Below are 20,150 nucleotides of genomic sequence, written 5' to 3' on the forward strand. Positions count from 1 at the left end.
GTAGAAGTTAGTATATCTATGCTGCCGTTGAACGGGTTTCAGGATCGGACGCATTTGTTCGTGTGCAGCCTTCTCCTCCTCCCCTCCCGTCCCCTACACACACAAACGCAGAGACAGAGAGAAAATTAGGAGAAAGATAGAAACAAAAAGCCTTGAAAAAAACAAAGGCGCGATTACAACAAGTCTGCCTATAGATTCCAAGCGTTAACATTTTTTTTTCGAAAGTGCCCTTAGGCATAATAATTATTGATTAAAAAAAGCAGGCAATGTGGTTCACAAGACAGCAATACTCGACAAGGGAATTTTCTAATTATAGTTCGCAACGTGCATGAAAACAGCGCACTGCTGCAGTGCACGGGTAGCGGGGCGGCGTCTCGCACGCGGTTCTTCCGTGCCCATTATCGCTCGTGATTCGATGCTTCGTGCGCGAAACGAGACCGTTGGACCCACGAGGTACGCGTCGGAAGTCAAACACGCTTCGCTGTTTTGTCTCACGAGCGGCGCACAGAAAGGCGAAACTTGATGCGGGCGTTCTTCCGAGAAGATGCCGTCTTCTCTGTCCAAACGCCCTCTCGTGGTCGTGCCTGGTCAGCCGCACGTAGCTTTCCGTGCAATAAAGCGATTAGGGAAAAACCCCCCGGTCTCGCTGATGACTGCCTCGTCGCTGTGGGAAGCCACGAGGTTACCCCGACAGCGCCTTTGCTTCTGAGAATACGCGATGGAACATGACCACGAGTGTGAGCTTACTTGATGAGAATCTCGCGTTCTTGGAATAATTCAGTAAAGTAAAAAGTTGTGCGAGTTCCCGAGCGAGCAAAGCTATTGCGCATCGCTTTCCCAAAAGAAAAAAAGGCACTTTTGTGGTAAAATTTACGCAAGATGTGAGGTGGATTGCCGAAAACAAAGAGCGCCGCTGTCGATATAACTTTCGCCATGAAATAGACATTTTCGCCCATAGCATTGAGTGCCTGGTAGCACGCATAGATGTCAGTGCTCGTGACAGCATCACTGTTCACAAGCATTCTATGTTAATGTCACGCCTGACACCTACAAGAGGTATAGTAATTGATGGCAAGCTGAAGCGCGTTGTAGACTGAGTCTATTAGTTGCGACGTGTCGCGTGCGCACAGTAAACGGGATTGCCTAATAGGCCAGCCGTAACATCGACGGGCAATGTAACTAATAGTTTATCAGAAATACGTAGATTTGAAAATCTGGATAGTATATATGCAAATGCGGGGAATTAAAGCTAAGCTACGTTCCGCGGAGAATTTCCCAAGCAAAGTAGCAAGTTGTGATTTGTATAAGTCGGCTAAATTCTCTGCCGTTCAGTAAAGAGTTCTCTCTCTCTCTCTCTACAACGCTCGTCGTACACGTTAGACCACTTCTTCTGCGTTATAAATATGCGTTCAGTGATTTACATGTAGGCGAAGGATGCATCATTCTACATAAGCACACGTTTCATGGGTACCGCTCAGCTTTGGGCCACTGTCAATGGAAGCGACGTCGATCCCCTTCACAGGCGCATATTTTTGTTTTTTTCACCACAGGCGTGAACCTGTTCCAAGTGGCGGCGCACGAGTTCGGCCACTCGTTGGGCCTGTCCCACTCGGACGTGCGACGTTCGTTGATGGCCCCCTTCTACCGAGGCTTCGAGCCGGGCTTCCAACTGGACCGCGACGACATCGACGGAGTCCAGGCTCTCTACGGTAAGGGCCGTGCTCGCCAAGTGCCCGGCGGCTGGTACCCTACTCGGCCAGCGTGGCCGCCCTACGACCGGCGCCGCCGCTTCCCGCCTTCCTGGAGCCCGCCGCAGCGCAGACGCCATTGGCCAACCTACTGGCCGCCGCGTAGGAGAGCCCGCTTACTGCTGCGCTACCCGCATCATCCCACTCCCGAGCTTCTGCATGTCGTCGTGGTCAATGAGCGGACTCGCTAACAACTCGCACGATTAACAACAATAAAACGACACCCGCATGGCTTTCCATTGCCCGTCGTGCCTCACGTCGAGCTGTGTGCGCTTCTGCCTGGCTCTACTGACACAGTATAGTGCTTGCTTTCTCTCTAACACCCTGCTTGCCTCCAAGAACGCCTGCACGCAGCGGACGGGAGCCGGCGATCGCGTTGCAGCATCGAGAAAACAAAAGGCGGTCGACGTTGCTTCGCTGCAACAGTAAGTCGCTGACGCAGCTTGCAAGCTTTCGTTTTGTGTTTTCTTTTCTTGCGGGCTCGCAACATTTCCCTGCTTGCTAGCTACAGAAGCAACTTCCAACACGGTGCTTAAGGTGCAACCATGTGGCTTGATGGCCAACAGCTGCGCACCGGTGCTTCGTAGAAAGGAGGTCGTTTCATTCGAACTTTACAGTGAGTGCACAGTGCCCGCATAGGGACAAAAAGGGGGGTGTAGGTAGTTCGGAGTATCTTGTCCCACGCATAGAAAACTCAATCGTTCAGGTTTCTCTTTAAACGGCGACATATTTGAACAGAGGACCTCTGACTCGCGTCACTGTGCATGAAAGAGATGAACTACATACCAGCTGCACTGGACTCTTGGCATGACTCGGCAAGCGAGCGGCTGAGTTGTCGACTGCGTATGCGGCGAATGTCGTGGCACTAGCTCACACACTCCTAACGTCTTGCTTGCGGTCACGTCTGTCGCCCTGAACCCGACATTCTGTTCGTCCAGGAGCCGTGCACAGGACGACCAAGACGCCGAGCAAGGGAAGTCGCAAGCCGGCGCAGCCTGGTCCCGACCTGTGCCAGGACGCCACCATTGACGCTGCCACGAGGACCGAGGACGGCAGCTCCTACGTGTTCAAGGGTGAGTGTTTCCTCACGGTACCTTTTTTGTATCGTCAAGCCCATTCCATGCGGGAGTGACCCTTATGAAATGCGTCGCTTTTTGTCAGGCTCAGTTCGCAACATCTAAAGGCCCCGAGTGCATTTTGACGGTTAGTGTTTCTTGTGCGTTCGTTTTCGAAGGCACTACGTTCACAGCAGGTGAACCGCATCCGCAGGAGTAGAACACTTCATACGTTGGTTGTCGCACTCGAATAATACATCGCATGCACGCCCAAGTTAAGACAGTAACGTTGGCTGCCTAGAGTAGCGGCACTTCCTCACGTTTAGGCACATAGCTCCTGCCAGCTCCCTCAGAGGACGCCCGGGAGGCCCTCATAGGGACAGGAATTTCCGAGTGGACCTAACAACCTGCCTCCATCGAGGTCATCCATGTGTCTCAGTCAGAATTTGATCAAGGTGTTTGCTCCTCCTCGTCCGTTGAAAAAAGTGTTGGGAAGGAAACAGTGACGAGGGAGAAAGATAGAGGTGGGGAGAGAGTTCCTCCGGCAGAGAGAATTTTACGGAATGAGTACTCAGCAGAGGACAGAAGGAAATATAATAGCTGAGCTGCTGGAAAGGGCAATCCCTCGTTTTCTTATATTAAATGAGTAGCGTAAGAAGCCATAATTAAAGAAGCTAACACGCATGCACGCACGTACGCGCATCTCAAATATTGCTGCTGTGAAAAGAACGACCGAGGAGAGTGCCAGTTATATTTACCAACTCGATACTACTTTACCGGCTTACCTCGTGAAACAATATTTTTTTAAAAAGTCGAATGAATGACTTAAATAAAAACATAGCCGAAAGGACGTTGGCAGCGGTTTCTGCGTAAATATTCGAGGTTGTCTGCTCTGTATACAAGTTTGCGTTTGGATAAAACGCGATAACATCGCCGCTGTTTTTCATTCCTCACGCATGTGGAAAATTCCCATGAGAGAGACAAATAGAAAAAACGTCGTTCGGCGTCGTCTCCGAAGGCTGACCGAGACAGCGGATGCATCGTCGTTCGACTGCCAGCCGCGAAGCTGAGGTCCCCTAGCTGTCCGGAAATGCGAAACGTTGTGGTCGCATACAGCATTAAGTGGGAAATAAAGTAAATGAGCAAAAATGGGAGCTCGAGAACAAAGGTCGCGCTATTTTTCATTGCGCTCAGCAGCTGTGTTCGCTGTGCCCCCATCCGCACTCAGCATCGATTAACCAGTCGATCGACCTTGGCATCTCCCCACCTGGAACGTCGGGGCGTCTCGAGTTTTCCTCGTGCCTGTCTTTGTTGTATTCTTTTTCTTTCCCATACCTTAGCTGCTGCTAAACGAGCCAAAAGAAAAAAAGCTGCCGATACCGGTGGAGGAAACGGAGAAAAACAAAAAATATCGCAGGAAAAAAAATGCGAACTAAAGAAAGGGAGGGATGGCGCAGCGAGCCTTCACGGCTCAGGGACCGTCGATAATGGCGGCGAATACTGTGCGCTGCGCATCTCAAGTTGTACAGGCAGCCCGACCGAAATGCACAGCTACGTTAATATTAGCTAACCCTGCGACGAAGTCATTCGACCAACACGACAAATAGACGGGGAAAACACGTGGGCTTTATTTCGTATTTGTGGCCTAGTTTGCCTGTATTGCGTTTTCTTTTACCTGGAAACGTTCGCTCTAAGTACAATGTAGCGCATCGACAAACTTCAGGTGCTTAATATGCTGATGCAGATTAAACGCAGAGAAAAAAAAAAAGAGGGGGGAGGGGGCGAGGGTGTTATGCGACCCGTGTGCCTTACATAAGTACCTAATTGCGAGCTCGAAATTCAGGACTAATTCGGTGTGTCTCGAAATTAATATAGTTCTAAGTTAAATGACGCTTCTCACCCATGCCCTAGTGAAGTTTTGGCGACCAAACTCAACGTCGACCACATCAGGCCGACACGTTCGTGACAAGCTGAGCTATTCATGTCTTTGTAGGCACTGAATGCAATTCATTGGTTTTACTCGGAAGCTGAGTCAATAATCACAGAATGACAGGCTTCCAGGGAGGAGTTTATTTCTGGAGAGTTTTTTTTTTTTTTTTTGTAGAAAACCACACGAACTCGTTCGACACCCAACCCTGTTACGTATCGTGCGCCGCATTCAGTCATATATATAGTCGCCACTCTAGTCAAACTGTCTTTCTTTACAACGAAGAAAAACCGAGTTATCTTACAGTTAAAAATAGGTATGATATTGACCTCCGGTACACTACAAGGACTCCCGCAGAACTGAAACTGTGGAAGGCCATGTGCTTGTCTCATATCTGTTCTGTTCTGTTCTCAACTGTTTTGCTGTGGAGAGGTTGAGGTCCATATCACCTGCCTCATATACCTGTCTCATATACCTGTGTCGGCCGATCAGGTGCTATTAACCACGGTTAATAAGAAAATTATCTTAATTAATACCCATGTAATCTTGTCAAGATTACTTCGTTAATATATACTACTCATAAGTTACAAACAGTGCGGCCAAATGGAAACCTCGTTGCACTATTTTCCCTTGGCGTTATGAATTTTTACTGCGTCTCCTCCTGTTTAGTTTATCGCTAACGATGGAATACTCCAAACGAACCGAACGCGATGTCTCTAAGATTTTGAGAGGCTTTGAGTTAAGACTCCTGCATTCGATAATAATCTTCGAAATTTATGGGGTCACGCTCGATCACGTATACCGGCACTGCAGTTTGGGCTCGGATTTGAAGATACAAGTTAGGGCTTCGTTTTAACCGCTAATAATCATCCTTATACCGCCGAAGGATAAAAATTAGGAGGAAAAAAAGTAATTTGGAACCAGCATACGTTGATTTTGCGATGCTATTTGGTGTCCGTTTGTTGAATTTGATGAACGTCCGGTTTCGCAAGCGAAGGCCAAGCTATGCGGCGGCAGTCTCGCAATTTCGCGGTAGCCTCCGGAAAATGCCACGCGTGCAACAGGCGTGCGCTTACTCGTTGCTGCAGGAAGACGCGCGCTCTCATGGGCAACAACAAGCCATGTTGCGTAACGGAGAAAGAAGTGCGCGACCTCGCGAACGTGCTTGGCAACAAAGAAGTTTTCATCGTGGCCACTGCAGGCGCTCTGTTGTGAGCCTAATTATAGGCGGTGTTTATATAATTCGGGACAAGGGAAAACAGTTTTGCGAGCGCGGACAAAACGTGACAGAGCCTGTACGATCGTCGTTGAGCTTTCAGAGAGTGCTGCGTGCAACTAAACACGGAACGGTCTGGCGCCTGCTCTGCGCGGGGCATTAGGGAGTTTCAGCACTAGCGAAGCGAACTCGAAGTTAACGCGCACAAACTGTAGCGCTCGCAAAAGAACACGACTGAGTGCGAAATACTGCAGCAAGGACTGTGCGTGCGACGACCTAATTAGGCTAAGCCTTTCGATGCGGCAGACTTCATTCGAAGCCTGTTTGAGCACCGAGTCTCGACGCTCTTGAGTGCATAATTCGCCCGAGAGAAAGTAATAGTCGACATCTTTTATGTTATAATTTATTTTCGTTTTTACTCCGTTTTTATACAGAAAAGTAGACAAAGCTTTAAGTTTTGCTTCGCGTGAGCAAGTCCAGGGCCCCTTTTATGAGGCAGTGGTAATCGCAGTGAATATATAATGAACACGTTGAACAGTAAGAGTTGCTACCCAATTGTTCGGGTGATTCTCTTGTGGGAAAAATGTGCTAACCATAACTTCTCATCAGCACCGTCTCCTCTAATGTAGTCCCCTTGAATACCAACGATGCTATAGCGTTTCTGCCACGATTCCATGCATTCGTGGAAGTCCCTGTAGGTGTGAGCGTTTTAGGGACCTCCCGCGATTCCGACTGGATCTCTTCAACGGCACAAAACCTTTCGTCCTGAACTCCATTTTTGTGAATCAGGAAGAAAAGTCACAGGGTGCAAATTCAGAACAGTATACTGTGCTGTTTGCAAGTCAAGAACAACGAGTGACGTCTGACACATAACGAGCAATATTACCCGCATATTATAGTAAGAATAAAAACGTTTGCGTGTAAGCGTTATTGTTTAGACAAGGGAAAACAGAACGTTTACACGTTTACGTTTAGCCGTGTATATACAGTGGCGATCTGTATGACTTGCAGCACGGGAGCGATTGGCCTCACGCGTTCAAATATTGCGCGTGGCATCAACTTGCCCTCATTTCCGTAACTAAATGCTATTTTCTTATTTGGGAAACATCTCCAAGTGAGAGAACAGCATTTAGTTGTTGTAATAATGGCTATTCGAAGCTGCGCGCAATGTTTGAGCTCGTAAGGCCACGCGTTCCCATGTTGCAAGTCACATTGAGCGCGACTGTACATTATACAGTTCGTTAAGACTGCTCTCCACATCATCGCAAGCGGTATTCCTTTGTTTACCGTGCCGATGTCAATTTTATTTTCAACTATGGCCAGTTGAGTAATTCAGTAGGTGTATACTCAAGCATTCGTTCGTCTCTGTTTTGTTCCCTAACTGTAGACGGTCGCCACCGATGTTTATAGTATGTTGTACACCCTATACTTCAGCAAGCACGACAGCTGAAAATGCTACCTTAGGACAGCTGAGATTTTGTTTATGCAGTGATGTTGTAGGCCCGTCCAGCGCGCCCTTCTAGTTGATTCAACCTATTTGTACAGTGTTTACATCCGTCGGACCCCACCTTTTCATTGGAATGGTGTTGGTGTGCAGAGCAACAGGTTGATTTAACCTGAAACTCGCAGTATTTCAACACGGTGACGACAGCGATTCAAATTCCTATAGTGACTCAAATTCCTATACGGCGATCGAGCGCTAAGCTTTCTTTTTTTTCTTTTTTTTTTTGTTGCATGCCGTCCAGGCGACTACTACTGGAAGATTGAGACTGACGGAATAGCCGACGGCTACCCGAGGAGGATATCGGACGACTGGGGTGGCCTTCCAGGTCATATTGATGCAGCGCTCACGTGGTCCGACGGAAAGACCTTTTTCTTCAAGGTAAGATGTGCTCTGTTGACTGAATGCAAATCACCCGTTTTGGCACACACCTCTCCGTATACGCTTGTTCCCTCACGAACACGAGCCAACTAATGAAGCTTGCAATGTGCGTCGAGACCTATTCTATTCGAGTCCTTTCTTCAGACAAAACACAGGCTGCCTAGCTTTTTCGCTACAAATATTTTCTTATTGTCAAAAAATCAGTATTGATTACGAGTGGACTTGTCAAATACTTATCGACAGATACCGGTAGGCAAATCAGAAAAGAATAAAATCAGATGGACCTAAAATGTTATGATTGGTCGATATGGCTTTCCTTGCATCCGTGGTGACGTTAAATTGACTTTTTAATTGTGTGCATAAGGCGAGAGTTTGTAGGAGGGGCAGCGGGTTCGTTGTGAAAACCTACAAATGGCGCTCCTGGACAAGACACCGTGACAAGTGTTCTTTCCTTTTTTTTTAATTTGGAGCTTTTATTTGACCGGCAGACCGATGTTCTTACCCAACGTTTAATTCGATAGCCGAATTAAAAATATTCCGCTATCGTAAAATAGGCAATTTCAGGTAAACTTTTTGCTAAAAAAGCATTTGGAAATAAAAAAAGTACGCCGTAAAATTGTGTTAACTAATCAAAAACGAAGCTTTACATTCGTATTTATTGATTAGTGACTAGAAATTTAGTTATTATGCATTCAACTTTTTCTAGAAGTAGTGTTCAAAGCTTAACTTTGGCAGAAATATTTATATCTAATGATAACCTAACCCTTTTTGTAAGTCTAGCATTTCTTAAGTGATCAGTAAACCCCGTACGCAGTCAGGGACCTAAACGAGTGCCTAGTGCGAAGCAACAGGCGCACGTTTTCTGACATGGCTCAAGATTGTATTCAATTATCTTTTAATTGTAGTAAATATTATTTTAATTAGTTAAGTGATAGTATACCCTTACAAAAATGGATTTATAGAGCGCCTGTAGACTTCTTGTTGACAAGTTTGCCTTTATGTAGATTTAGTATTTCGTCTAAACAAAATTTATTAACAACGTATAGATAAAAGTCGACAAATTGCATGTTGCTTTTTGTCTAATTAAAAAAAACGGCAGGAAGGGGAAGATGGAAGCTTGCGATTAAAAAATCCGTAAACAGGGAGTGGGTGCTCGAGCCGACGTTTCGACAAGTGGACTTGTCTTCCTCAAAGCGGGAACTCTTCCAGCCTTGAGGAAGACAAGTCCACTTGTCGAAACGTCGGCTCGAGCACCCATTCCCTGTTTACGGATTTTTAGATGCGAAGCAGCTTTTGCGCTGGGCTTTGTCCGTAGTTCCATTGGCGACCGTCCGCTTTCTAAAACCTACCATAGCCATCTGTAAGATATTGAGCGCGCGCTCGCGTCAAGGAGAAGTCTTCTTCGTCTTGTTCTACGACCGTCTTGATGATGATACGTGCAGAGCGCGCGCTCGCGCCAAGGAGAAGTCTTCTTGGTCTTGCTTTGCGATCGCCTTGATGATGATACGCGCAGAGCACTTTAGTGGCCCGGGCTGCCGTATGCTGTCCTAGCTTGCCGTAACGCAGACAAAACCACGTGTGCTGGCACGCGCTAGCGTGTTCGGGCCTGTGTAAGGGGCTGGGTAAGACGCTGTGGCCTCTTTCTCTCACACTCTTTCAGCAATCATGTGATGGCGTCGGCGAACGAGATTCTGCAGACGCGCGATGAACAAACGCGTTGTATCCTAGTCAGAACGCGCTGGCGCGTGCTAGCGCGTTCGGGCCTGTGTAAGGGGCTGAGTAAGACGCTGTGTCCTCTCCACCTTACACTCTCTCAGTAATCACGTGATGGCGTCGGGGAACGACATTCTGCAGACGCGCGATGAACCCGCGTGGCGTGCTCCAACAAGAGTTCGGGACGATCGAGTAGCAGCAACACCAACAACAGCAGCTACAACGCGTTAACATCGCGCAAGGTGCCCGTGATGAACGGAACTTTAAGTCGACCCATACGCTCCTTCGCATCGCCGCATGGTTCCCTTTAGTGGGAGATGGTGAAATTTTTTGTCTAATTGTATCCTATAGATTGTCTATAAACGAAAGTAAAAAAAGCGTATGTTATCTTTTGTCTAATTGTATTGTATAGATTGTCTAGACAAAAGACAATTTGGTATAATTTATTTTTTTGTCTAATCCCCGACTATAGACTCTTTATAAACAAAAATCAATAAGTTGTCTAATTTTATTTGTTTAAGCTTAGTCTATTGAAGGTCGATAAACAAAAGCCAATAAGGTTTTCTTACTTGTGTTTGTCTAATCCCAGGCTGTCTACAAAAAATGTCTGATTACTTTTGTGTTTTGTTCTTAATACCTAATCTATAGACTGTCTAAGACCGAAGTTAAGCTGGGCTTATTTCATTTTCTTGTCACTTATAATGGTTTTCATTGAATTTTGCCTGACATGTGTGTATTTTACGCAATTTATCTACCTTTTCGTTTAACTTCTACGGAGCACCCCTTACTCAGTGTCCCATCGGGCACTCTACGCTAGACGTCACGCAAACTAAAAAACGAAGGCAGGCTATTGTGAGAGAACGTCATCGCTTCATTTTAATGATTTTTCCATCCATTGTGAAGGATGTTCTCTTTTGAACCCTGAGCACGCCTATGTGCGCGGGTTCTTTACTTCTGGCTCTCCTGGGAGCGACGATGCTATAAAAACTCATCGGAACGTCGGGAGTTTTGTCTAATTGTAAAAGGCGGGCACGTTTAACGAACACGGTAGTTCATAAAAGAAACTAAGATCACTGCAAGGAGTGTGTGGTTCTTTCTGCCTTCGTTGCTGCAATGCAAAGGCCAACATAGTTCGTGGAATACTGGAAAGCGCAGCTTCGAAGCGGGACAGTGGGCACACAGTGAACACAGGACAACAGCTCTTTTTCAAGACATAAATAGCAGGGCCCACTTCAGTGCTTCTATTTTTGTTACTATTCAGTGTACAGTATTTCGCCATTCTTTTGCTATACGAATCATCTTGCCCAGAAAGGAATTTTGTTAAAACTATATTTTGTGAATTAGCTGTAGCTCATAAATATTTGTTCATTTCCACGATGTTTTCAAAACGTAATATGTTAATATAGGATGTTCTTCAACAAATATGCTTTTTTCCTGTTTTCATTACGACGACCTGCAAGGTAATCTTAAATCGTGTTTCAGTAGGCGATTTCAAATTGATAATGTGTATACGCACTTGCTTACATGTCCCGCTTAGAATATATTAATTTAAATTAACAGGGAACATCAATAATAAAGAAGTTGCAGCTGAATCGCCCTAAGGGCGAGGCTATCGATGGTGGCACTGGCTCGGTGCTCAATACGAAGTGATATCAATTGGCACCGCGAACACTTGCTGTCAAAGGCTCAGGTTTTCCACGTGCTTGTGATCATATATACACACGGACACATTTAGTCAGCCGTAAGGACAACAGCTGCTACAGATAATAATAAAACGGACCATTCGTGTACATATCCTGTATATGTTTAAACAGCAAGCACTGGAAATAGAACTGAAGAATCGCTCAGACGCGGTCGAGACATCGGCCTCCCCACTGGGAGTTGCTTTTTCGTTCAGGCACTGCCGCTGCTGGATCGTGAAGGCGCGCGAACGAACACGATAAAGAAAGGGAGAACAGTGAGAACCGGTGCGGCGAACGAACAGAAGAGGGCGCGAAGCTGCAACTCAGTTCAAATCACCCGCCGAGCGAGAGCCAATCAGATCGTGTCGTTGTTTGACATGAAATCGTTGGCGGCCATGTGTTGTAGCCCCAACGAGCGCGAAGCTTTGAACAAGGTCACAAGCGCGCGCCTTTTGACGATACTTTTGACGAGCGGATATCACGGTTCGGCGAGTTCAAGAATGCTGCCAAATTGCGTGACTGTGCACAACGACTTTGTGTAGGTAAGACTGCCCGGGCGGCGAGTTGCCACAGCAGAGGTGGTGTGCAAGAGGAAGTGTTCGATACGAAAGTATGCATTGTGCTAGTGTCTCTTCCTTCTGTAGTATTCGTTATAAACTTCTACGGAGCGGCTTGCCGTGTGCGTTGATTACAGCTAAAAATAACCTGAATATTACGCGTTGGATTACGCGATGCTGCGCTTGTGTTATGCAGGCTTTCCGTTGTTTCGCCGTTCTTCCTTGGCTGTATACAGTGCGTGATCGTTTTGAAGCGACTTGCACATGCCTTGTCACCATAAAAATTGCTCTGCTTTTAAACATACTGGTCGCCCCGTACCCTTTCTATGGTGTAAATGCAGCAGAAATTATCTTTGCAGTAAGTATAGTTACAGTGAACTAACGTGCAAATGAACTTTATCGAAGTAGACGGGTGTGCAGACAGAGAGACATGTGTACGTGCACGACGCTGTCATACATACGCCGTGCTGCTCAGAGGTTACGTGTATGTAGTTGCGTCGCCGTCTACGGTGCTGCGCTCGTTTTTGCAAAGAATGGACGTAATTGTTCTGTAGTGAGGATTTTAGTCTGGCTGCGTAAAGGTCGCGGCTCGTGTAGACCTTAGATGTGTACAGAAGCAACCAAATCAGTCGATTAGCCAAGGGAAAGTGCAGCGTACTTTAATTGTTGGCTTTAGCTGTGGTGTACAATAATGACATAAATTGAAATGGAATAACTGTGAACGTAAAATCACCCTTTCCGTTGATGGTATTTGAAAGCCCGGTGCTCTACCAATTGAGCTACGACGGAAAGCGTTTCCCTGTTCACTTCGTTGGGTATTTATGAATGTGTAATCTCTGTGAGTGTTAGCCAGCGCCACTCGTAGTCGAGGCGGTGAGTATGGAACACTCTTCTTCGCCAAGAGCGTCACGTGATCTTTCCACAAGGTGACAGCTGACCGATAAACCGTCGCACGCGAACTTGAGGCATTAAGTCAGCCGGGGCGAGGGCCTCGCTGTGAATGAATGGAAGAAGGGGAATTTTCTAGGGCCTCGTTTCTTTCTTAAGCACAACCAAAAGAATGGGAAAGGTCCCCTTCTTTCGTAGGTTCGCTGAGGGCCTCGCCCCGGCATACTCAAGTTAGCATGCGATGATTTATTGGTCAGCTGCTGCCTGGTGCTAAGATCAAGTGGCACGTGATGCCCTTTGGCAAAAATGAATGTTCCAAACTCCCCGCCTGGACTACGTGCGGCTGCTGGACTGCGACTCATTGGATTACACATACATAAGCACCCGACGAAGTGAACGAGGAAGCGCCTTCCGCTGTAGCTCGACTGGTAGAGCACCAGGCGCGTAATAAAAGGTTGTGGATTCAGATGGTGATCTTTCGTCCACTTTATTCAATTTCAACTTACGCCACTATTACTACACTACAGTTAAAGACAACAATTAATGTCGCCTATGCTATCCCTGGCTTAATTGTCTGTTCGAATAATTTGGTTGTGTCTAACAAAGAAACGAGGCGCCCGAAAAAATTCCCCTTCTGACGTTCATTAGGTTTGTCCAGGAGGCTCACTGGAAGGCAATTGATTTGTGTGAAACACGTTATGTACTGGTAGTAACAGTAAGTACACACATAAAGCCACAAACCAAACTAAGGTTATTCGAAGTAGCACGCCACGTATATGTAAATAATCGTTGGTGGATGCGAGTTGCAGTTCAAGTCAACTTGTTAAGCGAGTGCCTACTTTGCTTGTTGCTGTATTTGTGTGAGAAGAATATGGGTAAATATTGGTCCTGCCACTCCATATTTTCTATGTTTGATGAGCCATACCTCTTCTGTATAATAAAAATTATTTTAACAGACAAGTAGCATCGTTGCACTGTGTGCAAAAATGGGTCGGCATTTATTTTTCGCACATGCTCTGTCGTAAGTTTGTATATTTTTGTATCTTTTTCGGATTAAATCGCAGTCATAAGTCAGCGCTTCTGCTTGTCATTCTTTTCTGTGTGCTTTGCCTCGTTTTTTTTTTTCGAAGTTTATTGGGATAAATTTATACATTAGCTACGGACTAGTCTACAGAAACTGCCTCTAGGAAATCTGTAGACCACAGTCTATTTGTGAGGCCATAAGTCCATAGACAGTCTATGTACTGGGTCATAGAAATACTCTATGGATAGTCTATAGACATTTGTCTTTGGATATTTTATAGAGAAAAGTAAACTAAAGTAGATTTATATAAGGCTATAGACATTTGTCGATAGACAATCTGCACACATTGGTCTAAAAGCATAAATTTTTATTAACCTGCAAACTTTCTATAGCCAATCTATAGACTTAGACTATTTTGTAAACTAGTCTATAAAAACTAGTGCGGCCATAATTCATAGATTGTCTATAGACCAGTTTAAAGAACACAGCTATAGAACGTCCATTGATTTTATCGACAGATGTGTACAAACATTATATAGCCTATCTAAAAAATTTTTATAAGGGTAGTACAATGAAGGCTGCCCGCCAATTATAGCGTACGATATTTCTTCGAAGCGAAGTATGGCCGCCACATCTCTTTTTTGGTTAGGAAGCTTGCCTTCAGGCCAATACTTTGTCCACCGCAAGAATTTGTGATCCAGTATGTTTGTGACCTTCGTCAGCTGAACTATGCAACCGAAGTCGAGAGGACTACATCCTTTCACCAGCCTTGCATCGACGTCCTGATGCATTCGACGTTCTCGCTATGCCACTGCATGCCTACCATTCGCCGCGAGAAACAATCTCTTGCGTCTTCTCCTTTGCAGGGAGGCAATTACTGGCGCTTCCGCAACAAGCAGGTGAGCAAGGGCTACCCGCAGAAGATCAGCGTCGGCTTCCAGGGCATCCCGGACAACCTGGATGCAGCGCTCGTCTGGAGCGGCAACGGAAAGACGTATTTCTTCAAGGGGAACCAGTACTGGCGGTACGACAGCCGAAACGAAGTGCCTGTAAGCGACCGCTACCCGCAACCGGTCAGCAACTGGAACGGGGTGCCTGGACACTTGGACGCAGCTTTTCAATGGCAGAACGGTTACTCCTATTTCTTCAAGGGACCAAACTACTACCGTTTCAACGACAAAGACTTTGGGGTGAGTTATCATTATTCTGCTGCGACTCGTATGAATTCAGATATATCATCTGATGGAATAAGGGTTTATGCGAAAGGGGCGGCGATAGCGCGGGGCAAAAAAACATTTCACCTACCCCCCCCCCCTGCTCCCCCCTAAGGGCAAACATAGTTAAAACACAAAGCATAACTTCCCCGCATCCCTGTCCCCCCTTGAGGAACTCACTAGTGCCCCTCCAGGAAAAAAAAAGTCCTGCCGCCGCCCCTGTTAAGCGACGATGCAACAACTAAACTTACTCGAACAGTGCCTGCAAGGAACAGCAATATATCTGGACGGGCATGAAAACTTTCTCTTACCTTCAGCCTCAAGAGCAGAGTGGCAATGAATGTGTGAAACTGGGCGAGCACGCCGAATAGGCATTGGTACCGGGTTCGATTCCAGGACCAAGACGAAATTTTTGTCAACTACGGAGCTTTACTTTTTTAAAACATCCGTACGAATTTGCTTGTGGCTTCGCGCTACAAATGGGTGAATGCCAATTCACAACCCTTCCTCCGCCTTGAAGGATTGCGCAATACTAAATTGCGGAGATAAAAATAGCGAACTAAAGTAACCGCAACCTAAAGTTTACTAACGCGAACGTTGGAGAGCACACGATCATCCCTCCACGCGCAAAAGCAGTAGCCCTATTGTTGCAGCAATAAGGAAACAGTCGACGCGGTGTTCAATGTTTGCGAAAGTTATTTGTGCATTACTGATCCGGCATAACAAACGCTTATTCCTGTGACAGGTCGACAAGGGCGACCCGCCGTACCCGCGTGCCACTTCGGTCTGGTGGTTCGACTGCAAGGCTATGTCCAGCGCCATGGCTCAGCAGCAGGCGTCCTCACGACGCCACCCAGAAAGTGCCACAGCGCACGTGCTGGACCGCACCGAGGCGCCGATGGCTCCCAGGGTCCCGGTGCGCCCGCTGGGTCTGCAGAGGGATGCCGCTCCCGAGGCGCCCGAACTGGGTCCCGTTGGGCACGCCGAAGCACCGCCGCCGACAACTGTCGCCGCCGGCGCCAGCACGTCCTTCCTGGCCTCCAGCACCGCTGCGCTCGTGCTCCTGGCGGTTCCCCTTTTCAGGCCGCTCGTGTGAAGTGCAGCCTCCGACAGCGCACAACTTAAGTTTTGGAAGTCGCTTGCGTCATAGTCGCCTTGCCTGTCGATCACATCACAAGCAAGGCAAAGAAGCAGCGTTCCTGAGAGGGCATTTTTCGACATCAATGCGAGTCACACACAAGTTTTCTGGACTGCTGGGAAGACGCGTCCAACATTTGTGTATACATACACCTGCGTTCTTAAAGCGAATCCTTCTCGAGAGATTGAGGAGAATTACGACGGTGCTCACATGACCACTTTGGAAAAGCCACTTTCTAGTAGCTGCGCAGAGAAAGCTATTGGAACTCAGCACAGGTTTTGATGATGTGTGATGCGCAAGCTGTTGACGGAGTTAAGTACGGCTAGCCTGCAAGACTGGCTTCGTTTTCAGTCTTCCTGGTTTTCTGAATGCTCAAGCGTCACCATATATTCGCGGTGGGCTTCGAAATGTGTTTAATGTTATTTAAGCATAACTTCACCAGACTGCAAGGCCTCACGAGTTCTGCAGAGATGAAGGTGGCGGAAAACTTGGACCAAGTATCTGGTTCGTTGAAGAGGACGCGCCCCTTCAAGATTTCGTGGTCTTTGTTTTGGATGACGCAAACACTCCCATATTTTTCACTCGTGGACAGTTTTCCAGTGAGAACTCGTGTGTGTGTGTGTGTGTCGTGGAGCCTCCTGACTGTGTCGGGAGGAGGTTGTGAATTCGCGGCTCCTTCCATGAAGAAACCGGACATGCGAAAGTTATCTTTTTCTTCTCTCGTTTTGCTAGCGTTTTACTTGTTTCCTTGTGCTGGGTGAGTGGCGAGTTGGTTTAGGACAGAAACAAGTGATAGTGCTTGCTGAGTGCGGTTCCCGAAAAATGCACTTCTCCTTAATGAATTCGTTCCATCCGGGCTCGGAAATGTATTAAGAATTACACAACAGCATTTGCTCGCTGTTACTCCTTTGGCGTAAAGCTCTGACACGAGTCAAGAAGAATGCTCAGCGATCAGCCAGCTTCAGCGTACGTGAAGTGTGATACGACCATCTTTTTGGTCATTTTCTTTTTCACAGTGCAAGCCTAGCTACCGTAAAGTCACTTGGCGTCGAACTTCAGCTCTATCATTCGAGGAGGTTGTCGGGGAACGGATAAGCGAAGGAGAAGAGGTTTCATAGGAGCCGTACCTGGCTGAATTGTGTGAAGCCGGAGTGAATTGTGACAAGCGCGTGGCGTGATAGTGCCAGGTAGCGAGCACCAGCCGTCGAGTGCGTGTGCTGGTGCCGCCGCCATTCACCAAAGACTGACCAAGAGGGGCGCAGGCCGCCCCCCCTGGCGCCCCACCCCTCACATATCCACCCCATCCGTCCGGCTGGCCCGGGCTCTGCCCAGAAGGCGGCCGGACCCCAGGGCGGTCCCTAGCTACCGCATCTGATCACTCATCCCCCTCTGTGCGTTTTGTCCCTGCGAAGACACGACCCGCGACAGCATGATGTGTCGTTGCGACTTCTCGCCGCCAAAACGTTCGGTTCTCCCACGGCGTTCACCTGTCGACGATACCCGCGGTAGTTGGTTGTTTATTCATTAAACTCGTTTGACATTGTGCCTTGTTCTGTCTGCGATCTTTCATGTGCCAGCCACCTGGCTTTTGCAGTAACATGCGGGAGCGGAGGGAGATCAGGAAAAGCGTGGTGCCTCTGCTGGCTGCCACGCCACCCAGCCTTCCTGCTCTCTCGCTACCTACTGCCAATATCTCATCTCTGTGTAGCATAATATTTAGAACGAGAGAAAGCTAGTTGGCAAGGATTCATCATAAGAGAACGTATACGTGTAACGGACTCAAGAGCACAAGACAGCACAAACGCCGGCTATGAACTGCGGCGGAATACACACAAAACTTATCTGCGCATGCGCAGTTATGGCAGCGCCACTTGTCTATCCGGCACACGCGTGGTTTTACGTGAGAGGTGACTGCTACAGCATTTCATTTCTTCGTGTACGGTAATCGAAGGCCGTCTCAAGTATGCGCTTCCACTACTATCAATATCTCAGGCGTCAACTCCTTGAAGGGGGAACTTGTCGGCTAGTTGGCTGCACATATATAGTAGGTGAGCAGAGCGAAAGACAATGACAACTCGGGCATGATCAAGTCTCCGAAATCGACTGGCCTCAGTGGCCTATTGCATAAGCGCAATGGTTAACTCGAACTGTTTGCACAGCTCGTGCCTATACATCTCCCCTTTTCCTGTTGATCCCTTGCAACCCATCCCCATAGTGCAAGAAACTGGACTCGCGTATGATTAACCTTTAACTATGCTTCTTTCTTTCCCAATCGACGAAGACGATCCTGACTGAAGAACAATATAGCTAGATGTTCAGTAGGTCTTGTAGAGACGATAACCGGTGGTTATACGTTTCGTGACAGTACGGACGCCAGTGAAAAGGAAACCCAGTCGATGAGGCATATTGCACGGTGGGATCATAAACATAATAGAGTTAACGACAGCGCACGTCAGAAAGGCGCAGGTGGAGTTATAGGTGGAATATGCCAGTGGACACGAAGAGGATGGTCGCAGGAACCAGTCGGAAAACATCGTGAATGTGTCGCCCACCTTAAAGTAGATCACCACGCTCACAAATTATCTGCTGTGTTCTCGCCAAACCTCATGTATCCTGCGGTTCTCCAGACAAAACTCGGAGCTTCGTTTTTTGCATGCTGGCGATGTACTAAGTCAAAAATACGTATACGCGTATATGCACGCTGACAATTTTCGAGGACCCACGGTGGATGATATGAACGCATCTTATGAATCGCGACCACATACTTGTAGCACGGAGCTTTCGTTTTTACATCAACCGATACGTTTTTTGAGCTGTGTATTAAGGTTAGTCCACTATAGAGCCCCACCAGGAGGTTTACCAGTAGTGATAGCTGGTACTTCCCAAGTCATTTGAACATATTTACCATTGTGCCAACTTTGACGGGCTGTGCAGCAACCATCTGTGCCTAAATACATTACGACTTTCCTCTGCCAACTTTCATCACGGCAAAGTTCAAAAGCGCTTTTTTCTTTGTTTCTTGCAGTGACAGCGCTAATTACGTACCACATGTGTCTCTGGAACTATAGTTATTTATCGCGCCTGTGATAAAATAAGAATGCTTAATTCAGTCGCTAATATGTCCTACCCATTTCATTTCTGATTCCCAAGTGTTGTCGTTATTGTAAACCGAAGGCAGTATTTACCCTCCTAAAGATGCTGTCAAACCAGAGCAATGCGTAGAGGCCCAACACAAGTACTTGTTTCCATGCTTAAAAATTATGGACCAACTTAAATGCGGTTGCGCTGCTCGTTAGCTGCTTGGCACATACTGTGTAAACTTACATTTGAATGTGTAGAGGACACAGATCCAACTGTAGTAACTTGAACGTGCATATTTCAAATTGACATCGGTGGTCGCGGCTGACAGCTCACTAACGTTGCCGACTTCGTGGCACAACATAATGGAAGAAGACAAGTTTTCTGAAGTTTCGGCAATGTAATTACCCACAAAGGGTCGTAATCGTACATGTCAACGCGTTTGTTGTTGTTCTTTTCGTCTATATAATTAAGCAGCTCACGCATATATGCATTACATAGGAGCACCATATAACATAAATTGGTTTTTGATTCTCATATCAAAGCTGGTTCCGCCTAAAGGTGCGACCGATAGCGTTATAGCAGTGGGTATCGAAGAAGCGCAGTTCTTGCATCCGATAAGAGTAGCCAGAGACGACGGCCGGTTCTCCGGCCTCTGAGCGAACCAGCTTGCGAAACTTCCTCGATACTGCTAGCAATCCATGGCTGGGTTCGTGCTAACCCAGCGTCGGCTAGATGTCATGACGAAACGACGATCCCACGTAGACGAAATGCCACACAGCCGGTGAAGGTACACTGCGTGAGTCCGCACTCCTCGGCTTGCTCAGTCTGCAGCCTGGCCGCCGAGCGTGCTGAGCGGCAACACTCCTCAGGCGAACACTTGCTCGAGCGCATGCACCGACGATCCCACGTAGACGAAATGCCACACAGCCGGTGAAGGTACACTGCGTGAGTCCGCGATCGCCGCTACAGCACTCCTCGGCTTGCTCAGTCTGCAGCCTGGCCGCCGAGCGTGCTGAGCGGCAGCA

The 20,150-nt window shown here is 47.3% G+C and overlaps 1 protein-coding gene across 1 annotated transcript in view; it reads left to right on the forward strand.

The window, feature by feature from the left end:
- Positions 1 to 17,589, forward strand: part of LOC119388217 (stromelysin-3) — a 40,488-nt gene extending 22,899 nt beyond the window's left edge. Inside the window, exons 5-9 of the mRNA XM_037655884.1 lie at positions 1,551 to 1,709; positions 2,687 to 2,821; positions 7,692 to 7,828; positions 14,559 to 14,882; positions 15,652 to 17,589. Coding sequence (XP_037511812.1) covers positions 1,551 to 1,709; positions 2,687 to 2,821; positions 7,692 to 7,828; positions 14,559 to 14,882; positions 15,652 to 16,002 — 1,106 coding nt within the window. The 3' untranslated portion in view covers positions 16,003 to 17,589. The remainder of the gene's footprint in view (positions 1 to 1,550; positions 1,710 to 2,686; positions 2,822 to 7,691; positions 7,829 to 14,558; positions 14,883 to 15,651) is intronic.
- The last annotated feature ends 2,561 nt before the right edge of the window (positions 17,590 to 20,150 follow it).

This window comes from Rhipicephalus sanguineus, chromosome 3 (genome assembly GCF_013339695.2).
Source record: "Rhipicephalus sanguineus isolate Rsan-2018 chromosome 3, BIME_Rsan_1.4, whole genome shotgun sequence".
Lineage (NCBI taxonomy): Eukaryota > Metazoa > Arthropoda > Arachnida > Ixodida > Ixodidae > Rhipicephalus > Rhipicephalus sanguineus.